Source organism: Amphiura filiformis, chromosome 14, assembly GCF_039555335.1.
Source record: "Amphiura filiformis chromosome 14, Afil_fr2py, whole genome shotgun sequence".
NCBI lineage: Eukaryota > Metazoa > Echinodermata > Ophiuroidea > Amphilepidida > Amphiuridae > Amphiura > Amphiura filiformis.
Genome location: NC_092641.1, coordinates 7,139,827 through 7,157,595, shown reverse-complemented (window position 1 = coordinate 7,157,595; position 17,769 = coordinate 7,139,827). Strand labels below are relative to the sequence as shown.

The window sequence follows — 17,769 nt, the reverse complement described above, 5'->3', positions numbered from 1 at the left end:
ACTTTGGACAGGGAAGATCCAAGAAAATTTCCTGAAATCTGACAATTTCCTGAAGATTGACATCCCTGAAAAGCAGAATGAATTTTCAAGCAAAAATAAGGCATTGTTCTCAAGGCACTTTGCAATCTATTGAAAGGCATTATACAACATTGTTTGACTATTATTTTGACCAGTAATGACTTTAACAGCAGTACTTAAGACTAGGGTCTTAGCTAGAAATTCAGGTTTGCCTGTCATTTGAATAAATGTGCCTGTCCCAATTTGACCTTTAAAACATTTACCAGACTTCTAGAGCCCATTGGGGGGTTCAAAGACTTCAAATATGTGCTGCTATAGCCTTGTTTTGCAAACCTGGATTACTAAAAAGGTCAACAGACTTTCTATACACCTACAATTATAATGTAGCATCTGTCAAAGGGATTAATTTTGCCCATCCCAGGAGCAAACTCCCCCGGGTGGCTAGCTAAGACCCTGCTTAAAACTGCCATCACCGAAGACATTGGACTATTCCAGTTGAAATCCATACACTCCCTATAGCAGACATGACCTTAATCTCCCACACAGGGGTATAGAATTCAAATAGATACCTACATGTATTCAGGCAACTCAAATTCACACTCCCTGTGAGGAAAACGTCATGTCTTCCATAATAGGGGGGTGTATGCAGGCTGTCAACTTTTTGGAATTGCTTGGCGTGAGACACAGCCGTACTGGGATTTATCGACTACAATGTTCATTTTGACCCATTATTATTTGAGCCATGGCGCTCCAGAATCTGAAAGTGGGGGGGGGGGTTAGAACAACATTTTTTTTAACGGTGCGTGAGATTTTACTCATTTTCCAGCATTTTGCGTGAGATTTACTACCTATGAGTGAGATTATACTACCTTGGCATGAGACCGTAAGACAGTGACCCAATGCGTTAGACTCGCGGCCAATGCGTGAGAGTTGACAGCCCTAGTGTATGGATTTCAACTGGAATAGCCCATTAGGATTAGGATATTGTTATAAAAATAGATACATTTACAATTTGTGATGTTATCAGGTTAAATGAGGTTTGTTGCCAAGTTAATTTTCTTTTCATCTTTCAACCATATCATAAATTAAAATACATGATCCACCTAGCTTGATAATATCACATCACATTTTGATTCATATAAACATTATAATTTATTAATTTACTTTCTACACCTGTGAGTTGACTACCTGATCATGCAGCACCTTACCCCCATCCTCTTACATGGTATACAGAAGGTAGGGGTCTGCACAACATATACACCCATCTTGAATTCATAAAATGCTTACTGAAATTCTGGGGCGGTCACTCTCACACAAAAGTGCTACCCCCCTGCGTCTAATCACCTCTGAAATGCACCCTTAATAATGAATTTTTACATAACCAAATTGCACCCCTTAATGGCGAAACACATGCAAAATCCTACCCTAAATGGCGTAGCACATGCAAAATTATACCCTAAATGGCGTCAACTGAGATATATCTAATTTATACCCTCCTACGTGGCGTAAACAGGAAAATGAGCTAAATAGCTGCTAATTTGATACCCAAGATATCTTTTTGATGATGCAGACCTATAGAAAACATGCACAAACAAGAATCAATTAAAAAGTGGCAATTTTTATCAAATTAGCGCAAACTCACTCAAACAATAATATTACTAACCCTAAACGTCTAAGGATTTGCCTGATAAAGGACCCCTAAATGGCGATGTCTTCTGAAAAGTACCCCTTTTTCAAAAAGATGTTGACGACGTTCTGTGGTGAAAAACATACCCATTTAGACGTTTTTCTTGGACGCGGGTGCGCAGCAAGTAGTGAGTGACCGCCCCCCCCACCCCAGGGACTGAAATTGTCTCCTAAAATGGGCTCAGTTGAAATCCATACACCCCTACAATATGGAAGACATGACGTTAATCTCCAACACATGGAGTGTGAATTTCAAATACACCTGAATGAGTGACTCCATTTGAAGGAGATTTCATGTCACATCTTCCATAGGGGGTGTATGGATTTCAACCACAGTAACCTTATTTTTTGTCCTTATTTTGGGACCGCTCATAAGATGTAAAATGACCTGACCAGCCCGGTCTGGGGAAACGATTCGGTCCGGGGGCCCACTCATCTTAAATTCCAAAGATTTGTTTTTCCTAAGGTTCAATTATTTGAATACAGTAATTTCATATACAAGCAATTAAGTCAGGAACACAGAAACCTTTGGACTAACCAATAACCAACTAGGCAGTAACCAGTCATAAGTGATAAATACATTCACAGAAATGTTGACTCAGATGGAGAAGTGTACACTACGTAGTAGTTTCAGCCGTTGTTTCATGTCTGATGAGGGAATTACTGCTACTTGCATTGCTGCCATTCTGTAGAATAATGAAGAAAAAAATGCATATCCTTCATATATACTGTAGCTTTCCATATAATAGTAACTATTTAAAGATTAGGTCATGCAACCCAAAGAAAACCAAGTCAGAATTACCTATTGTGTCATGCAATATTATAATTCAGAGGAGTCAGTGAATTCACAGCGCCACCGAACTGATCTTGGTTTGTCGTACGCATGTAGAACAAAATAGTGTTCCTCTGGCACTTATCGGCAAAAGCCTGACATTCAATGATAATTAAATTCTTAAAGCTTGAGCATTGCAACAGCTAGTTTTGTGATTGTAGAACTTGGTGTGCATGACGCAACGCATTAGATGACGAACACAAACATGCACTCTTTTTAGAGCGAAATTTATCAGGAGAATGGCAAGATAACCCAGAGGTACAGGTACATTATTTTATGTTCCATGAGCGACATGCAAACATGGCAGAGTGGGTTCTCTTTGGGTCTAATCTCTATGGACTAGAGTTAGGGTAAGGGTAAGGATAAGGGTCAATCTTGTTACTACTAATGACTAACACTATCAGTGTCATGCTATGCCAGAGTTGGTTGTCTTTGGGTCTAATCTCTAAGGGTTAGGGTTAGAGTAAGGATAAGAATGAGAATTAGAGTTAGGGTAAGGATAAGGGTAAATCTTGATGGTACTATTAATAAGTAACACTATCAGCACATTTGAGATATGAAGGTAATGCAAAAGAAAAAGAAAGGAGAGAAATAGTAAGTTCATTCTTATTAATTATACAGTTCTTGGAATACAATGTTAATAATTAACTGATTTACTGAAATACAGGCTGTATCAAAATGATCGCTCCACCCACTCTCCATTCAATTTTGATGTTTTTGAAATACATGCCTCTTCCAAACCCACCATTGGATCTATTTATTAATATTATCAATCATCCAGGTAGATCAAATAGTTGTACTAAATTATAGGTCTATTCAACTGGACTTACTATTTATGATGGCTACGGTATCACATAATATCCATGACGCGTCATCAGGTCGACTGGTCTTGAATTGGCTCTGTATTCGTGACCTGTGACGACTCCTGTGTGACGTCACATCTACCAATGTGAGGTCGCAGGTCAATAATACAGAGCCAATTCAAGATCAGTCAGCCTGATGATGCGTCATGGATATGACGTGATACCGTAGCCATCAAAAATAGTAAGTCCTGTAGAATAAAATTATAATTTAGTACAACCATCATTGGATCCAAATGCACAAAGTATGAAGTCTGGTCATTTCAAGTGGAAGAGGCAGGCTTTTAAGAAATATTGGGCTATTCCATTTAAAATCCACATTGCAGCTGTACCCCTGTGGAAGGTATTGGAAATATCTTCCACAGTGGGAGTATGAATTTCAAATGGAATGAACACATTTAGCAGCTCCATTTGAAATTCACCCTCCCTCAGTGGAAGATTTTGGTTGAATCTTTCTTAGAGGGTGTATGAAATTCAAATGGAGCTGTCTAATGTGCTCATTCCATTTGAAATTCATATTCCTTCTGTGAAAGATATTTCCAAAATCTTCCACAGGGGGAGTGTAGATTTTAAATGGAATAGCCCAATGAATGGAGAACAATCATTTTGATACAATACAGTCTGTACACATATCATTATGAAACTATATCATGACAAACAATTTTAGGCAAATAAGGCAACTTCACAAAAGCATATTAACAGGCAAAAAATACTAGCATCTGGTGCACCTTGGAAACAAACTTAATTGGAAATAACTAGTGCAAACTCAGTGACGTGTGCAAAGGGGGGGGGGCGGGGCTATGCCTCCCTCTCACTATTCCGCTGAGCGGCAATGGCATGACTATTAAAGCCAATAATGTTGCTGTTCAGCACTCTGTCAAAAAGTTTCCTGTTCTCGTGTAAGAGCGGTGCCGCTCCTGAGTTGACTTGAATTCAACTCCTAGTGATCTGCCGCGTTGAGCAAACTGGTGGAGTGATCAAATACTTGGTCACCGCTGGCGTTTCTGGTATGACTGCGCAGTGAAGCAAAATCTTCCTCAGAGCGGCAAGCAGCAGGAAAGTATGGAATCAGCATTAGGAAGCATAATCATGTATGAACTTTGACCCAACGTTTTTTAGCAGCTCACTTCAGTTTCTCTGGGCTATAATGACAGCAGAATGCAAACTACTTACATCAATCATTATGAAATGTGATGTTGATCAGTGTATTTGCTGTAATTTGATTATTCTGTGGCAGTGTATAATATATGAACATTAAAAAAACTATAACAATAATAAGAATTGAAAAATAAATACCGTACATTTTGTAAATGCAAATTAGTGACAAGCAACAAAATTTTAATGGTGGCAACAATATTGTACTGAACAACAGGTTATTTTAATTTTGAAGGGGTTGATTTTTTTTGGAATTTTTACCTGGTCTGAACGGTTTGTCGGTTTCATTTATTCACGGTGGAAACAGCTACATATGTGCATAATTGATGCCTATGCATTATAAATATTTTTGAGGGTTTTAAATTGGAGGTTGCTTGGTTAACCATGATAAGCTTGAAAATACCTCCCCTTGCAAAATTTCCTGTTTACAGTACTTCAGTAATGGCTGAACCTTCTCCTCACCTGTAAGTAGGGCACGGTGGCTCAGTGGATCGGCCTTGGACTCATAATCTGAGAGCTTGCTCGGCGTGCGTGAGTTCGAGTCCCGATCCCGCCACCGTGTTGTGTCCTTGGGCAAGGCGCTTTGCCTAGCTTGCCTCACCCCACCCAGGTGCAATGGGAAGCTGTTAGGGGTAGTCACAGTCGTTGTACTGATGAACCCTCGCCATTTGTAGGCTGCAAACGTGGTTCGATTATTCTAATGACGGCGGAATAAATGTAAAGCGCTTTGAGGCTGTTTACGGCATAAAGCGCTATATAAATATCTACATTTATTTATTTACATTTAAGTAGTGGGGGATTTTGTTGGCCGGTATGTAAATTTCAAAAGTACTCGCAATGAGTACCATATTTGTTCCATTACCCGCCCATGCCCCTATAAGCACCAACCAGTGACTTAACAATAAGCAAACTGTTATATTATACAAATATTGACTGCTATGAGGGGCACAGTTAAAATTATAGGCCCAAGGTGATGTCAAAACCATGACTATGCCCGAAGCGAAGCTGAGGGCATAGTAGTCATGGTTTTGACATCACCGAGGACCTATAATTTTTTAACTGTGCCCCGAATATTAAGCAGTCAATATTTGTTTTATATACCGAATAATATAGATTCTTCTCATTTGATTGGTTAAAAGATTTCCTGAGCTGACAAGGCCTACAAGCTTTTAACTGCATAGGCCCTAAATGCACAGTGCATGCAAGACGCCATGAGCAAGGGTGCAGAATTTGGACCGATATCTACCGATAACATATCTAAAACCCTACCGTTTCTGTGCTAACGTCACACAATGCCAAGTCTTCAGGTCGTAGTAATTTGTCTAAAAAGTGACATTTGGTAGGTATAAATCCTTGACATGTAACAGATTGTAAACAAATCACTGCATGCACTCACTACTACGCCGCAGTGAAAGGTCGTCGTCTCCAAGGAGAGGTCGTTATAGTCTCTTTTACAACACTGTAATCAACGCCGGCCGTATAGTGGGTGCGTAATGTATACGAGCGATCTGTGTATTTGGGGTTGCGAATATCCAATTATTTAGCGGGCACAGTCGAGTCTATGCCCGGGGCACAGCTGCTTATGATGTCATATTGATAGAAAAAGGGGGCACAGCTATTTTAATGACTCCACTTTTAACCAATCAGATGAGAGGAATCTATATATGAGGTATATAATATGAACTGTCGATGCAAATCTGGATCATGGGCTGAAACATATGGAACACTGCAGATGATGGATGAATATTTTGGTCCATTTCTTATGTACGCAATTATGTAAACAATGTAAGAAATAAGCGCCCCACCAAAATGACTTTGTTAAGCACCCTGGGCCGTTAATGGAACAAATACAGTAATTGAAATGTGAGGGAAAGTAGCAGGCCAGTAACTTTTACAATTACCGACTTAACTGATGAGTGCTTGAAAATGTTAAGGTACATGTACAAGACTAATCGCAGTACATCAATAAAGCACAAATGTGAGGTTTACATTCATTGGTGTCAATGCCTAGAAGCAAAATGCGAAACAAAAACATTCTCAACTACCATGCATGCATATATAGTCTCTAGCTTCCTTTTTTAAGGGAAATCTTATACATTACATACCCCATCACTCTCAGGTGCAAACAATCCACTCACTTCACGAGGAGATTGCCTACCAGGCTGGTCCCCATCGTTCGCGAATAAAAAGGCACCAACATCCCTGGCTGAACCGCCACCATAAGGTGGGGGATGTGAAATAGGCGGTAGGTGACCGTGGGGTAATGTTGGCATGGTGGGCCAAGTCTGGCGGAAATGTGTAAGGTATGTAAGATGTTACATTAGTAATCTTAGTCCCTGTTAAACATTTTCAGAATCCTGAATTTGATACGCAAGTTACCATTTATCATATTTACATTGCACTTAAATTTATATATAAATATGCACTTATGAACGTATAAATTGTTGTCTATGTTACATACAGTTGTATCTCAAAAGGCTGCCTTGTGTGATTTCTTATTATCCTTGTTGTATTTCATATAGTGGTTTTATATTCTCATGCTCCTTTTCTATGAATGGACACAGGATTGTAATAATGTGATATTTCCTCAAAATTAACCTATCAAGTTAATTTTGCAGTGTATTTTATCACAATTAAATGATAATAATAAAATAAATCACACAAGGCAGCCTTTTGAGATACAACATGATGTGATACGGAATACAAAATATGCCATCAACTCACCTGTACACCCCCTCTTATAAATGATGAAGCCGTAAACATTCCCCCGTTCAGTGCACTTGGTCGCCTATCACCATCACCATTACTAGCTAGATATTGCGGTTTTGCATTCGAACTATTTGCATTTGATCCACTGACAGTGAATAATTCAGTAAAATTTGGCGAGTGGCCCAGACTGCCGCCCTCTAATATGTGAGCACCGTATGCGTGGTGTGAGAAGTTGTCTACTTGGTGGCTAATATTGCCGTTAGGCTCATTCATGACGCCTATTTGAGATGTCCGTACATGGTAAGGAAAGTTTGTATTGGCACGGGACGGTCTGGTGAGTACCTGGAGGAGTTGAAAATTGAAAACAATATGTTATTCCAGTTTAGACCCCCTATAGTCGACATGGTTTAATCTTCCACACAGGTTGTATAGATTTCAAACAGACGAGTCACCCATTTAGGTAACCCGATTTGAAATTCATATTCCCTGTGTGGGAGATTAAGATCATGTCTTCCATAGAGGTGTGTGGATTTCAACTGGCATAACCCAATTTCATTATAAGCTAGGTGATTTCATGCATGTTGAAATAGTTATATTCTTAAATAAATAGTATTAAATATAGAGAACACATACTGCTGAAAAATAATATTATTTTAACTAATTCTATACCATTCAGCAAATTACTTCAGCGGTGACCATCTGCCCTGTCTGATAATCGCGTAAAAAGAACAAGGTCACATGTTGCTACGCAGCTTGACCAGCGAATGAGGTGCCGATGTGATGATGACGTGATTCAATTAGCCAATCAGAATCCCACTTCCGTATACACCATATAAACTGTGCTGAATTTACAGACCGCTGAAGTTCTCTGCTGAAAACTATAGTCTTATGAACACATGAACTTCTAGACATAATGTGACCCGTCATATCAAAACTATGCAGCTGTTAAATCAATAAAGAGGTTTCCAGTGGAATAAAAATTTGAACTTTTTTTGAGAAAAGTGGGGATGAAGCTATGGATCACAAAATGCCCTTTTAAACAAATCCTAAAATAAATAAGAACTATACTTGATTCATTTTACCTTGACAGTCGTGGGGGGTCCTTTTGAACGTTCCAATGAGTCAAATAGGGCCTAAACTTATGCTAGAGTGAACACGATAATGCGATTGATTTTCTTACACGTAAAAATACAGCCAATTCAGAGAGAAAATCTTGTTTCTCGTATAGGGCCTACTATAGACAATTTGTTGGCCGGCCACTGAGCTACATCTCTTCACTAATTATAGATACTTTATAACGCGTTCCCATGTTGAAAGTTGACAAGCTATTTCTACTTGCTTTAAAGAGAGCACAATTGAATGAAGATGATTTATTTGTGCTAGGATTTCATTTAATGTAACTATTTTGTTAGTTTAATAATACCCCATACCTAACCAAGAACATAAGAAAATATTGTAAAGGCCATAAATATACGCACTCACGCATAGGGAGACAAACATGATAAAGTTAATCTGTTCTTTTCATTCTCGATCATTAACCTTTGGAACATTTCACATGCATGTTGTTTGCCTCAATGCCTTCTCGGCAATCTCGGGCTGTTGGTCAGCACAATCTGTTGGTCAGCATAGATATTGAATAAAATTGAATGCCATCACATCAATTCAAAGCTACACCCTTTTTTGAAATACTGGTTACCTGCAACTTAAAATGAATTGACAATAAGAAAAAATATAATGAAAGAAACTTACCAAAAATACAACCTGCGCAGTAAATGCTATAAGTAGTTCTATGAAATTCATAATTTTTTCTCGCCACCACTTCGGCATAACAAAAGTTGCAATTAAAATCATAACAGGTGTAGCAAGAAACCTGAAAAAACAAATAGGTAAAAAGTTGACTTTCAATTCTCCAATTATTGTCCACAATGTATCTTGATTTTAAACTCGTAAGGTTTGGCGCACAACAAAAGTTAGACCAGATCTAACATTAGACCAGGTCTAAGAATAGAGATTAGTCCTATGGAGAAGAAACTTTTTGTGTAGATCCAGTTAAGGGCAAAACCATGTAGCTTAATATAAGATGGCTGTAGTTTAACTTTTTGACTTTGTTAAAAGTAGGAAAAGAAAAGAGTAAAAGAACCCCTCCCTAATTCTAACCTGCATGGTTAGACCATGTCTACGACTAGGTGTCAGACCTGGTCTAACTTGTTTTGTGCATACAGACCTTAATACATGTGTCTGAATTCAGCGGAAAAACTAATCTAAATGTGGCATGTCATCCCATGTTGCTTTCCTTATGTGGAATAAATCACTTATCATATACCTAAACCAGTGAACATGAGACATCAGGTTTTTCCGCTGCCTTTAGTTGGTTTCAAATACGTCATGCATATAAAAATGGGGGACAAGAAATGTCACTAATATAATATGTACAGCTACAGGCAACATACAGCTAGCTTATTTAGCCAATGTCAACATGGGGTCATCAACAGAAATATTTTCTTATAAACATATTGGACCAACACCTCAGCTATTTGGTACTTTATGACAGCAATGGAAAGAAAAGTACAAAATGTTTGCAATTTTTTGCCACATAGATTTTGACAAATTGACATGGTAAACATCAATCTCTTACACAAGACATACTGCTCTTGATTATGCAATGACTATAATCCATACCAATACATAATTATAAAGACTAGTTTGCATCTGACATCCTGTGCAGGTCAGCAACCAATCATGCCATCAACCACAAACAAAAATTTTTAGTTGAACATTCCTGAAAAATTCACTTCTAATAAATGCCCCCTCCACCTTCCAAAATGTTACGCCCCGAAATAACCACTTACCATATTGTATAGAAGAAAAAGAACGGATAGTAAAATAAGCCTTTTTCAGGATAATGTTTTAGTGTGAAGAAAATTGCATATATGAACCACAACCAGCAGAGGCCTCGTACAGCTATGAGACCAAATCCAGCAGGACTTTCAAATAGATATAGCACTTCACCCTCGTCAAAAACCTGAAAACGAAAAGCAGTTAACACTGTCATTAGAATCACAGAATTTGTGGGGGGTTTTTTTCGAAAAGAAAATGTATCTAAAATAAATAGCCTGGCCTTGTTTGAAGTTGGAACTTTAGCATTTTTAGAGCTTTCACTTTTTGCAATGCTCTATCTAAATAAATTTTTTGGGGCACTTGTACAATGGGCTCATTTCATTTGAAATTCATACTCCCTCTGTGGCAGATATTTCCAAAATCTTCCACAGGGATAGTGTGGATTTTAAATGGAATAACCCAATGATATATAAAAGGTGACCCAACATCCGATGGGGGTAAAAACAAATAAATATATTACACAAAGTTAAATGTGCTAATTAACTTTGTGTATTTATTTGTTTTTTTCCCCACTGGATGTTGTGTCACATTTTTGCTGTTTTTAAATTTACTCTTTATTTGTATCCTTTTCAGGGTTGTTGATTTTTTTTGTAATTAAATCAATTTTATTTTTTTTAAATCGATTTTTTTTAAATTTTTTTGCTCTACCCCATGATAAAGTCCAAAGAGTACCATTAGACATATGCACAATCCTACCAGGTATTTACAAAAGAATCAGAAGATGTTTTTATATGTGAAAATTTCAAAGAAAACATTTGGTAAAATCATGGGGAAAAACTTGTTGAATTTTGCACCTTGAAAATGAATTTTAGCAATAGATAAAGTGACATCATAGAGGTATTTTAATTGTATCCGAAAGTTGAAGAAGTCAATTTAAGAAAGAAATTAACTTATATTTATCAAAAATGGTAAAAAAAGTTGATTTAAATCAGTGATTAAAAAAAAAATCAAGTGATTTAAATCAATGTGATTTAAATCAAACATCCCTGATCCTTTTGGATCCATCCTTTGGTTCCCTGCTGGTCAGTTGGAATAGAATTTCTAGTTTTTACATAGCCAATAATATTTGTGCTCTTTGATTTTTTTAATACCAAACTTGATGAATCGCATGAAGTATACTCACTATTTGTTGATAAACGAATAATGCAACATTAAGCATTGTATATAAGCACATGAGAACTGCTATTTTGACACTTCCTGAATGACTGATGCGACCCCTAGAAGATAAACAAAAGAAAATACAAAACATAAATTGATTTAACACTGTTCGGTATAAAACTAATGCAAAAAGGCTGTCATGTGGCACAAACCAGCTAACTAAAACTTAACCCCTGAGCACTACCTGCCGATCTAACATCAACTCTTATTGGTCAATTACATGATATTTTCAATTTAATCACCAATCAGAATGGAGCTTTGCAAATAATTCACCCCAATAATTCTGTGTGGTGAAATTATTATAACAATGTTGCTGATTGGTCCAACTGATAATGAAAACTTCTTTTTGGCCAATCAGCAGGTAGTTCTCATGGGGTTAAGGGGGTACTACACCCATTATTGATTTTTTTTTGCATTTTTTTGCATTTTGTGAAGAAATTACAAAAAAAATTGGGACAAAGTGGCATGCAAAATGAAGGGGCAAATCTTCTCGTTTTATTGGTGGCATCGGTGTAGTATTAAATTGTCTATGTGGAAGAGATTATTTAGGCCTATTTAATTTATTCAGTGTTATAATCAGTGAGTATATTTCTATAGATAGTATAACAAAGGATTTAATGTATTCTATTCATGTATTCTACTTGGACATGTTCAATAGAATAAATTATGGTTTGTTATGAAACACACATCTCAGTTACCAGGATACAGTAAACAAAAAAAATATATAGGGCTAAAATGATTTTCTAAAATGGTTTAAAACCACTTTTTATGTAGAGATATTTTATAAGTTCAGGACATGAGATGATGAACATATTTATATACTTTATAAATTTGCAACAAAAAAAGAAGATGGGTACTGATGAAAATCAGGGTATTAATTAAATCGCCTTAAGCATAAATTTGCGGATGTACTCACTCTGCATCATTATCACATAAAATGGGCAAGATGTATGCAACTAGGCCTTGGTACTTCATGACTTACAACATAATTAAATCAAATCTATAATATTTTGCAGCTAACATCACGTACGGTGCAAAGTTAATTCATAAATCTACACTCGGCATCAGGAGATCGCCTCATCAGCCAATCAGAAACAACTGTGTTTCAATGCATTTAATATGTGATGTAAGCTTAAAATATGCTCTCATTAAAGGAAGTGTACAGTAATCACAACATTATGTCTTATATGTTAGAAAAATAATTATCAAACACGAATCACATGGTTTTATTAAAACAAACTCATATTAACCATAAAAACGAATAAAAACAGCCGAAATTGTCTAGAGCAATGACGTCCCAATAATTCAATGAAGCCTGACGACAAATGAGCACAAATAACCATTACATCATTGCTCTAGAAAATTTTAGCGCGGGAATTTTGAATATTGCGTGTTGCGAGCCAGCTGTTTTTATTCGTTTTGATGGTTAATATGAGTTTGTTTTAAATAAAACCATGTGATTCGTGCTTGATCATTATTTTTCTAACAATATAAGACATAATGTTGTGATTGCCGTACACTTCCTATAAAGTTTCAGGAAAGATCATAACACCCTCTTTATTTCCACTGATAACAATAAAATGGTGGTCCCATTTGTAATTTTATTACTGAGTACTCCCAACAATTTGGGGAAGATCTATTTTGAGCCATTGTAGCACTTGTTCAGTGCTGCTCGTTGCACTTGCGTGATGAGGGGGATGTCTGACAGGGCAATGTGTCCCACTGCTCTCCCTCTGTCATGGAAAAATCTCCAAAAATGAAAGTCCAAATGAAGCCATTTGGTGCACCATTTTTACACTATTATTGGATATTTTCACATAATATTTGGAGGATGCGTAAGATATTACTATTTTGCCAGCTCTTGGTGTAAGATATGCAACCTTGGTGTGAGAGTGTGAGAAAGCACCTGAATGTGTGAGTCTCATGCTCAAAACGTGAGAGTCGACAGCCCTGACTCTGTTTCAGTCAAGTTAGCTCAATCGATAAGGTGTTCAACTGTGGTGCGAGAGGCGGTGCCTAGTACGCTCCCATGGGAAAAATTGAGTCAAGCTTGAAATTCCCTTGAAATTGAACTTACTGCTAATTGTCTCGTTGTAACCCGTACGAAACTCAGGGAGCTGATCCTGGTTGGGAAGGTTATTTGTGTAATGTCTAGGGTGTGCGCTCATGAAGTAACTAAGTCCATGATTTGTTATTAAATGGTTTATGGAATATGTGGGGCCCGTTTTTGGTCACCGACAACCTGTAAAGTGTGCTGAGGCTTGTGGATCAACATCTAGGCATTGTGCCTGTGCGTAGCGCACTATAAATCACTGCACTTTTTTTTTCAAATAAATTACCTTCATTGCATATTTCTGTAATAAGGAACAATGCTTCAATATATCCCAATACTTTTTGTAATTGAGCTCTTTCTTACCTTGTTATGTTATAGCCTTTTGCCATCAGAATTAACATCAACAAAAATACACCGTCTGCTAAAGCTTGAAATATCTGTGCTGCTAACTTGGTATTCATATTTGCCGTGCCATTCCTCCCATAGTCAACATAATGGACTATATACAGCAATAATGCCAACACTGAAACAGAAGCAAATGTTGCTGTTGAGTATAAGCGGAACGTCTAGAAAGAGGGGGAAATCCAAAAGGTGTGTCCCAAGAATGTTGGCAGGGCTACTACAAAATACACAGCGACCTGGTATTTGACATATTTCTACATTTAGAGTCACAAACAATTGAAGAAGGGGGCAGGGAATAAATATAATAAAATAAATGTGCCAAAAAGAGAGAAATAACCGGAAAATCATGAAGAAATTCAATAATTATTTGTTTAACTTCCTCAAAAATAAAAACTTAAAATCAGGGGTAACAATACCAACAGAGCTGTTGGTCTCAGTGTTTGTTTTCACTCTAACACTTCATGTTTTCAGAAAGGAAACAAATCGTCGGCAGAGTGCAACACCATCGTAAGTGCAGTAGAATGCAATAGCTGCCATGTGCAACATTTCAATAAATGTGCTTACTTTTAACTAATAACACTAGAAAAAACACCCAACTGCATGTAAAGGTGATATCATGAGTTAGCTTAAGTGGCCATCAGGAAAGTATACAGAACATCAACACTTTTATATAATGAGCATGATGAGGGGATTGTGCTGCAAACAATAGGTGTTTTACAAAAGGCAGCTATTGTATTCTACTGCACTTACGATAGTGTGACGAAATGCATTCACATGGTCCAAATGTGGCATTGGGGAAAGCAACTGAAATTTTATGGAAATGTTTTGACAATCACATATTGGGCTATTCCATTTAAAATCCACAGTTAACCTTGTGGAAGATTTTAGAAATATCTTCCAGAGGGAGAGAATGAACATATTAAGCAGCTCCATTTGAATTTCATACACCCTCTGAAAAAGATTCAACCTTAATCTTCCATTGAGGGGGTGAGTTACAAATGGAGCTGCTAATGTATTCATTCCATTTGAAATTCATACTCCACTGGAACGTGTTCCAAAATCTTCCAATGGCTTACGGAGCAGTGTATTACATATAATCATGCGTAACCCGCAAACACAAAATTGGAATCAAGTGAAATGTCAGAAAATTTTCATGGATATCTACTGACAAATGTCATAAAAAGAGACTTCTAGTGTTACATAATACTCCTTTAAAGGAGGATTTTGTGATCCTAGCATCCTCTTTTTGTGACATTTTTCTGTAGATATTCACGAAAAAAAAAGCTTATTCCCAAAATTTCAGTTCATTCTGATTTTGCGTTTGCGAGTTATGCATGATTATGTGTATTACACTGCTCCATAGGCCACTGTGTGTAATTTCATTCTGGTATACCAGAACAAAATTTGACGATATTTTTGCTAAGCGAATTCATCTGCAAGAAATTTTTGGTACATAAACATTCTGTAGGAAGAGGTTTTCAGTTGTATAAAAATATCAAAAGTGGGGGGGATGAGGCTGTGGATCACAAAATGCCCTTTTAACTATAATGAAAGACAGAAATAAAAAGATTTTATCACGTCTGATGTCACTGTCAATTACGATCCTTGATCGGTTTACACAGGTTAATAGCGCGTAAAAGGAAGGCCAATTCATCTGGTGCTGGTCAGAGAAAAGGAATAGCAGAAAATGGTGAAAAATTACGTACTTTTACAAGACAAAAAGTAACTTTTCTAGGCATTGTTGACATGGTGCCTCCACGAAAGAAAGTTTCCTACTGTAAAGACCTAAATTTTGAGATGGTTTGTATGTTTGAAGGTGCAAAATTAACAATAAGGCGCCCACTGATACCTCCGTGTTCAGCAAGTCATCATCACAACACTTGTAAACAAACCGTGCTTGAGTTTGATTGACAGATGACGTCAGACGCGATAAAATCTTTTTATCTCTGTCTTTCATTATATCTGCTGCAATTTCATTGATGAAACTTACTGTAAAGTACAATGACCCACATGTACATCTTGTAGGTGGTGTGAAATAGCTGTCTTTCTTTCAGAATATCTGCAGGACAAGAAAGATAACATACAGTTAGATAATCACCAGTTTCTGTCAAGTTAATTGTATTTCTCAATCTCCACATTCATCATGGTACCTACCGCATTGTCTCTAATAAATGCCCCTAGGGCGTTGCATTTTTCCAAAGGAGTTTGACATTATATATGCTGATTAATGTATGAGCAGACATTATATACATCATTGTAATCAATGAAAAGTGTGGGAAGGGGCATTTATTTTCCTTCTTCTTCTTCCTTATTAGTGCCTCCCTCATATGTATGAGTATTGTCGCACTAACTGCATACAGACAAGCTGTACTTATTTTTTACTCTGGAACCTAGAGTGGATGAGTGTATTTTTGAAGTACAGTCAACAGTACCGGGATGATCCCCTGCTCTTTTCGAATAGCCTGTGACATTCTTTAATGTGCACACTGCATTAATGTCAGAAATACACTGGACCGACGGCTTAAAGTGCCCTCTGAAGCACTAAGCAAGTAGAGTGAAGTGCCTTGCTCAAGGACACAAAGAGCCAGCCGAGCTCAGGCGGACCTGGGATTCGAACCCTCACGTTTATTAGAGAAAATACGATATGTGAATCCCACTAAGGGCCCATACCAGTGTGCAGCTTTCAAGCTGGGAAATCTCTTATTCAATGGGAGATTTTGCATTGTGGCTACAATAATAAGCTGTAGCTTGGCTGGGAAGGCTGTGCACTGGTAATAGGTATGGGCCCTAAATTCTTTGGGGTAAACAACATCATTTATTCCCAGTAGGTCTGTATGGAGCTGAACACAAAATAAACACACCATATTCTAAAATGTTGGTTTAGTAACAATAAGTTAAGCATAGGGAAAATGAGCAATATTTGAGAGCAAAATGCACTCACCAGTTTTTGAAAATGTGCAATTTGCATTTTTTCCCCAAAATGTGTGATATTTTTCTCCCAATGCAATATTTAAAAAAATTTACTTTTTTTTCTTTTATATTTTCTTGCAACTTTCTGTGACGGTCTATTTTCTGTACTTTTTTGACGAGGATTGTGTTGCAGATCATTATGGATTCTTTGATTTTAGTTTTTGGAAATGAGTACTTGTTTATTTTTGGAAAATCTTAAAATTTGCGATCGACCTATAATGGCTGATTATACCCAAAATGCGCAAATTTCAGCCTATTTTTTGCATTGCGCATTCTCCCTATGCTAAATCATTAAGTGCATGGTTATATATAAGTCATGAAAATGATTTTAAAATAATTTCTATGAAATATACTACAACAGTTTGGAAATGTCACACAAAAATCATATTGGATTGAAAATGTTATATGGAAAAAAAAGAAGAAAAAAGAATTGACAAAAGAAATAAAAAATAATAAAATAATAATGTTCTTTAATATTTAATCAATCAATAACTAAATTGATATACAACAAAATGCATAATCACTCATCCATGCATAATTTGAGTTGATTATTATTAATATCTATAGGCCTACACATTGCTATGGAAACCAGTAATTATGTCTTATTACTAATTAACTGCCTGGCCTCAATGTTTAGTATACCAGTTTGATGAAATAGCAACATTTATGTTGAAATTGATTGTATTGATGAATTTCAACCCTACCTATATCCATGACAATACAACAAAGTGAGGGGGATGTCAACAATAAATAATTAAAAAATTTCTTTGGAAAAAATAATACATTCTTTATATCTACCTTTCATGCCCAATATTTTATGGTTTGACATTGGTGTTAACAAAATAATACATTTGGCACTTTCCTAAAAAAACTTGAAATGTGTGTGAAATTGGGCAAAAAGTACCAAAACCAGGCTGAAATTAAATGAAGTTGCGGAAATTTTGACTAAAAAAACTGAATTCAAATTTAATTTTCAACCCCAGCACAACTTAAGGGTCACACACTGAAAATAAAGTGTGGTATTCGCC

General features: G+C 36.7%; 1 protein-coding gene across 1 annotated transcript in view; it reads right to left on the bottom strand.

The window, feature by feature from the left end:
* Nucleotides 1-672: 672 nt before the first annotated feature.
* Nucleotides 673-17,769, bottom strand: part of LOC140169640 (transmembrane protein 145-like) — a 30,160-nt gene continuing 13,063 nt past the window's right edge. The window contains exons 7-14 of the mRNA XM_072192919.1: nt 15,762-15,830; nt 13,733-13,892; nt 11,282-11,375; nt 10,110-10,282; nt 9,010-9,130; nt 7,276-7,602; nt 6,657-6,836; nt 673-2,390 (exon numbers count right to left, since the gene is read on the bottom strand). Of these exons, the coding sequence (XP_072049020.1) occupies nt 2,322-2,390; nt 6,657-6,836; nt 7,276-7,602; nt 9,010-9,130; nt 10,110-10,282; nt 11,282-11,375; nt 13,733-13,892; nt 15,762-15,830 (1,193 nt within the window). The 3' untranslated portion in view covers nt 673-2,321. The remainder of the gene's footprint in view (nt 2,391-6,656; nt 6,837-7,275; nt 7,603-9,009; nt 9,131-10,109; nt 10,283-11,281; nt 11,376-13,732; nt 13,893-15,761; nt 15,831-17,769) is intronic.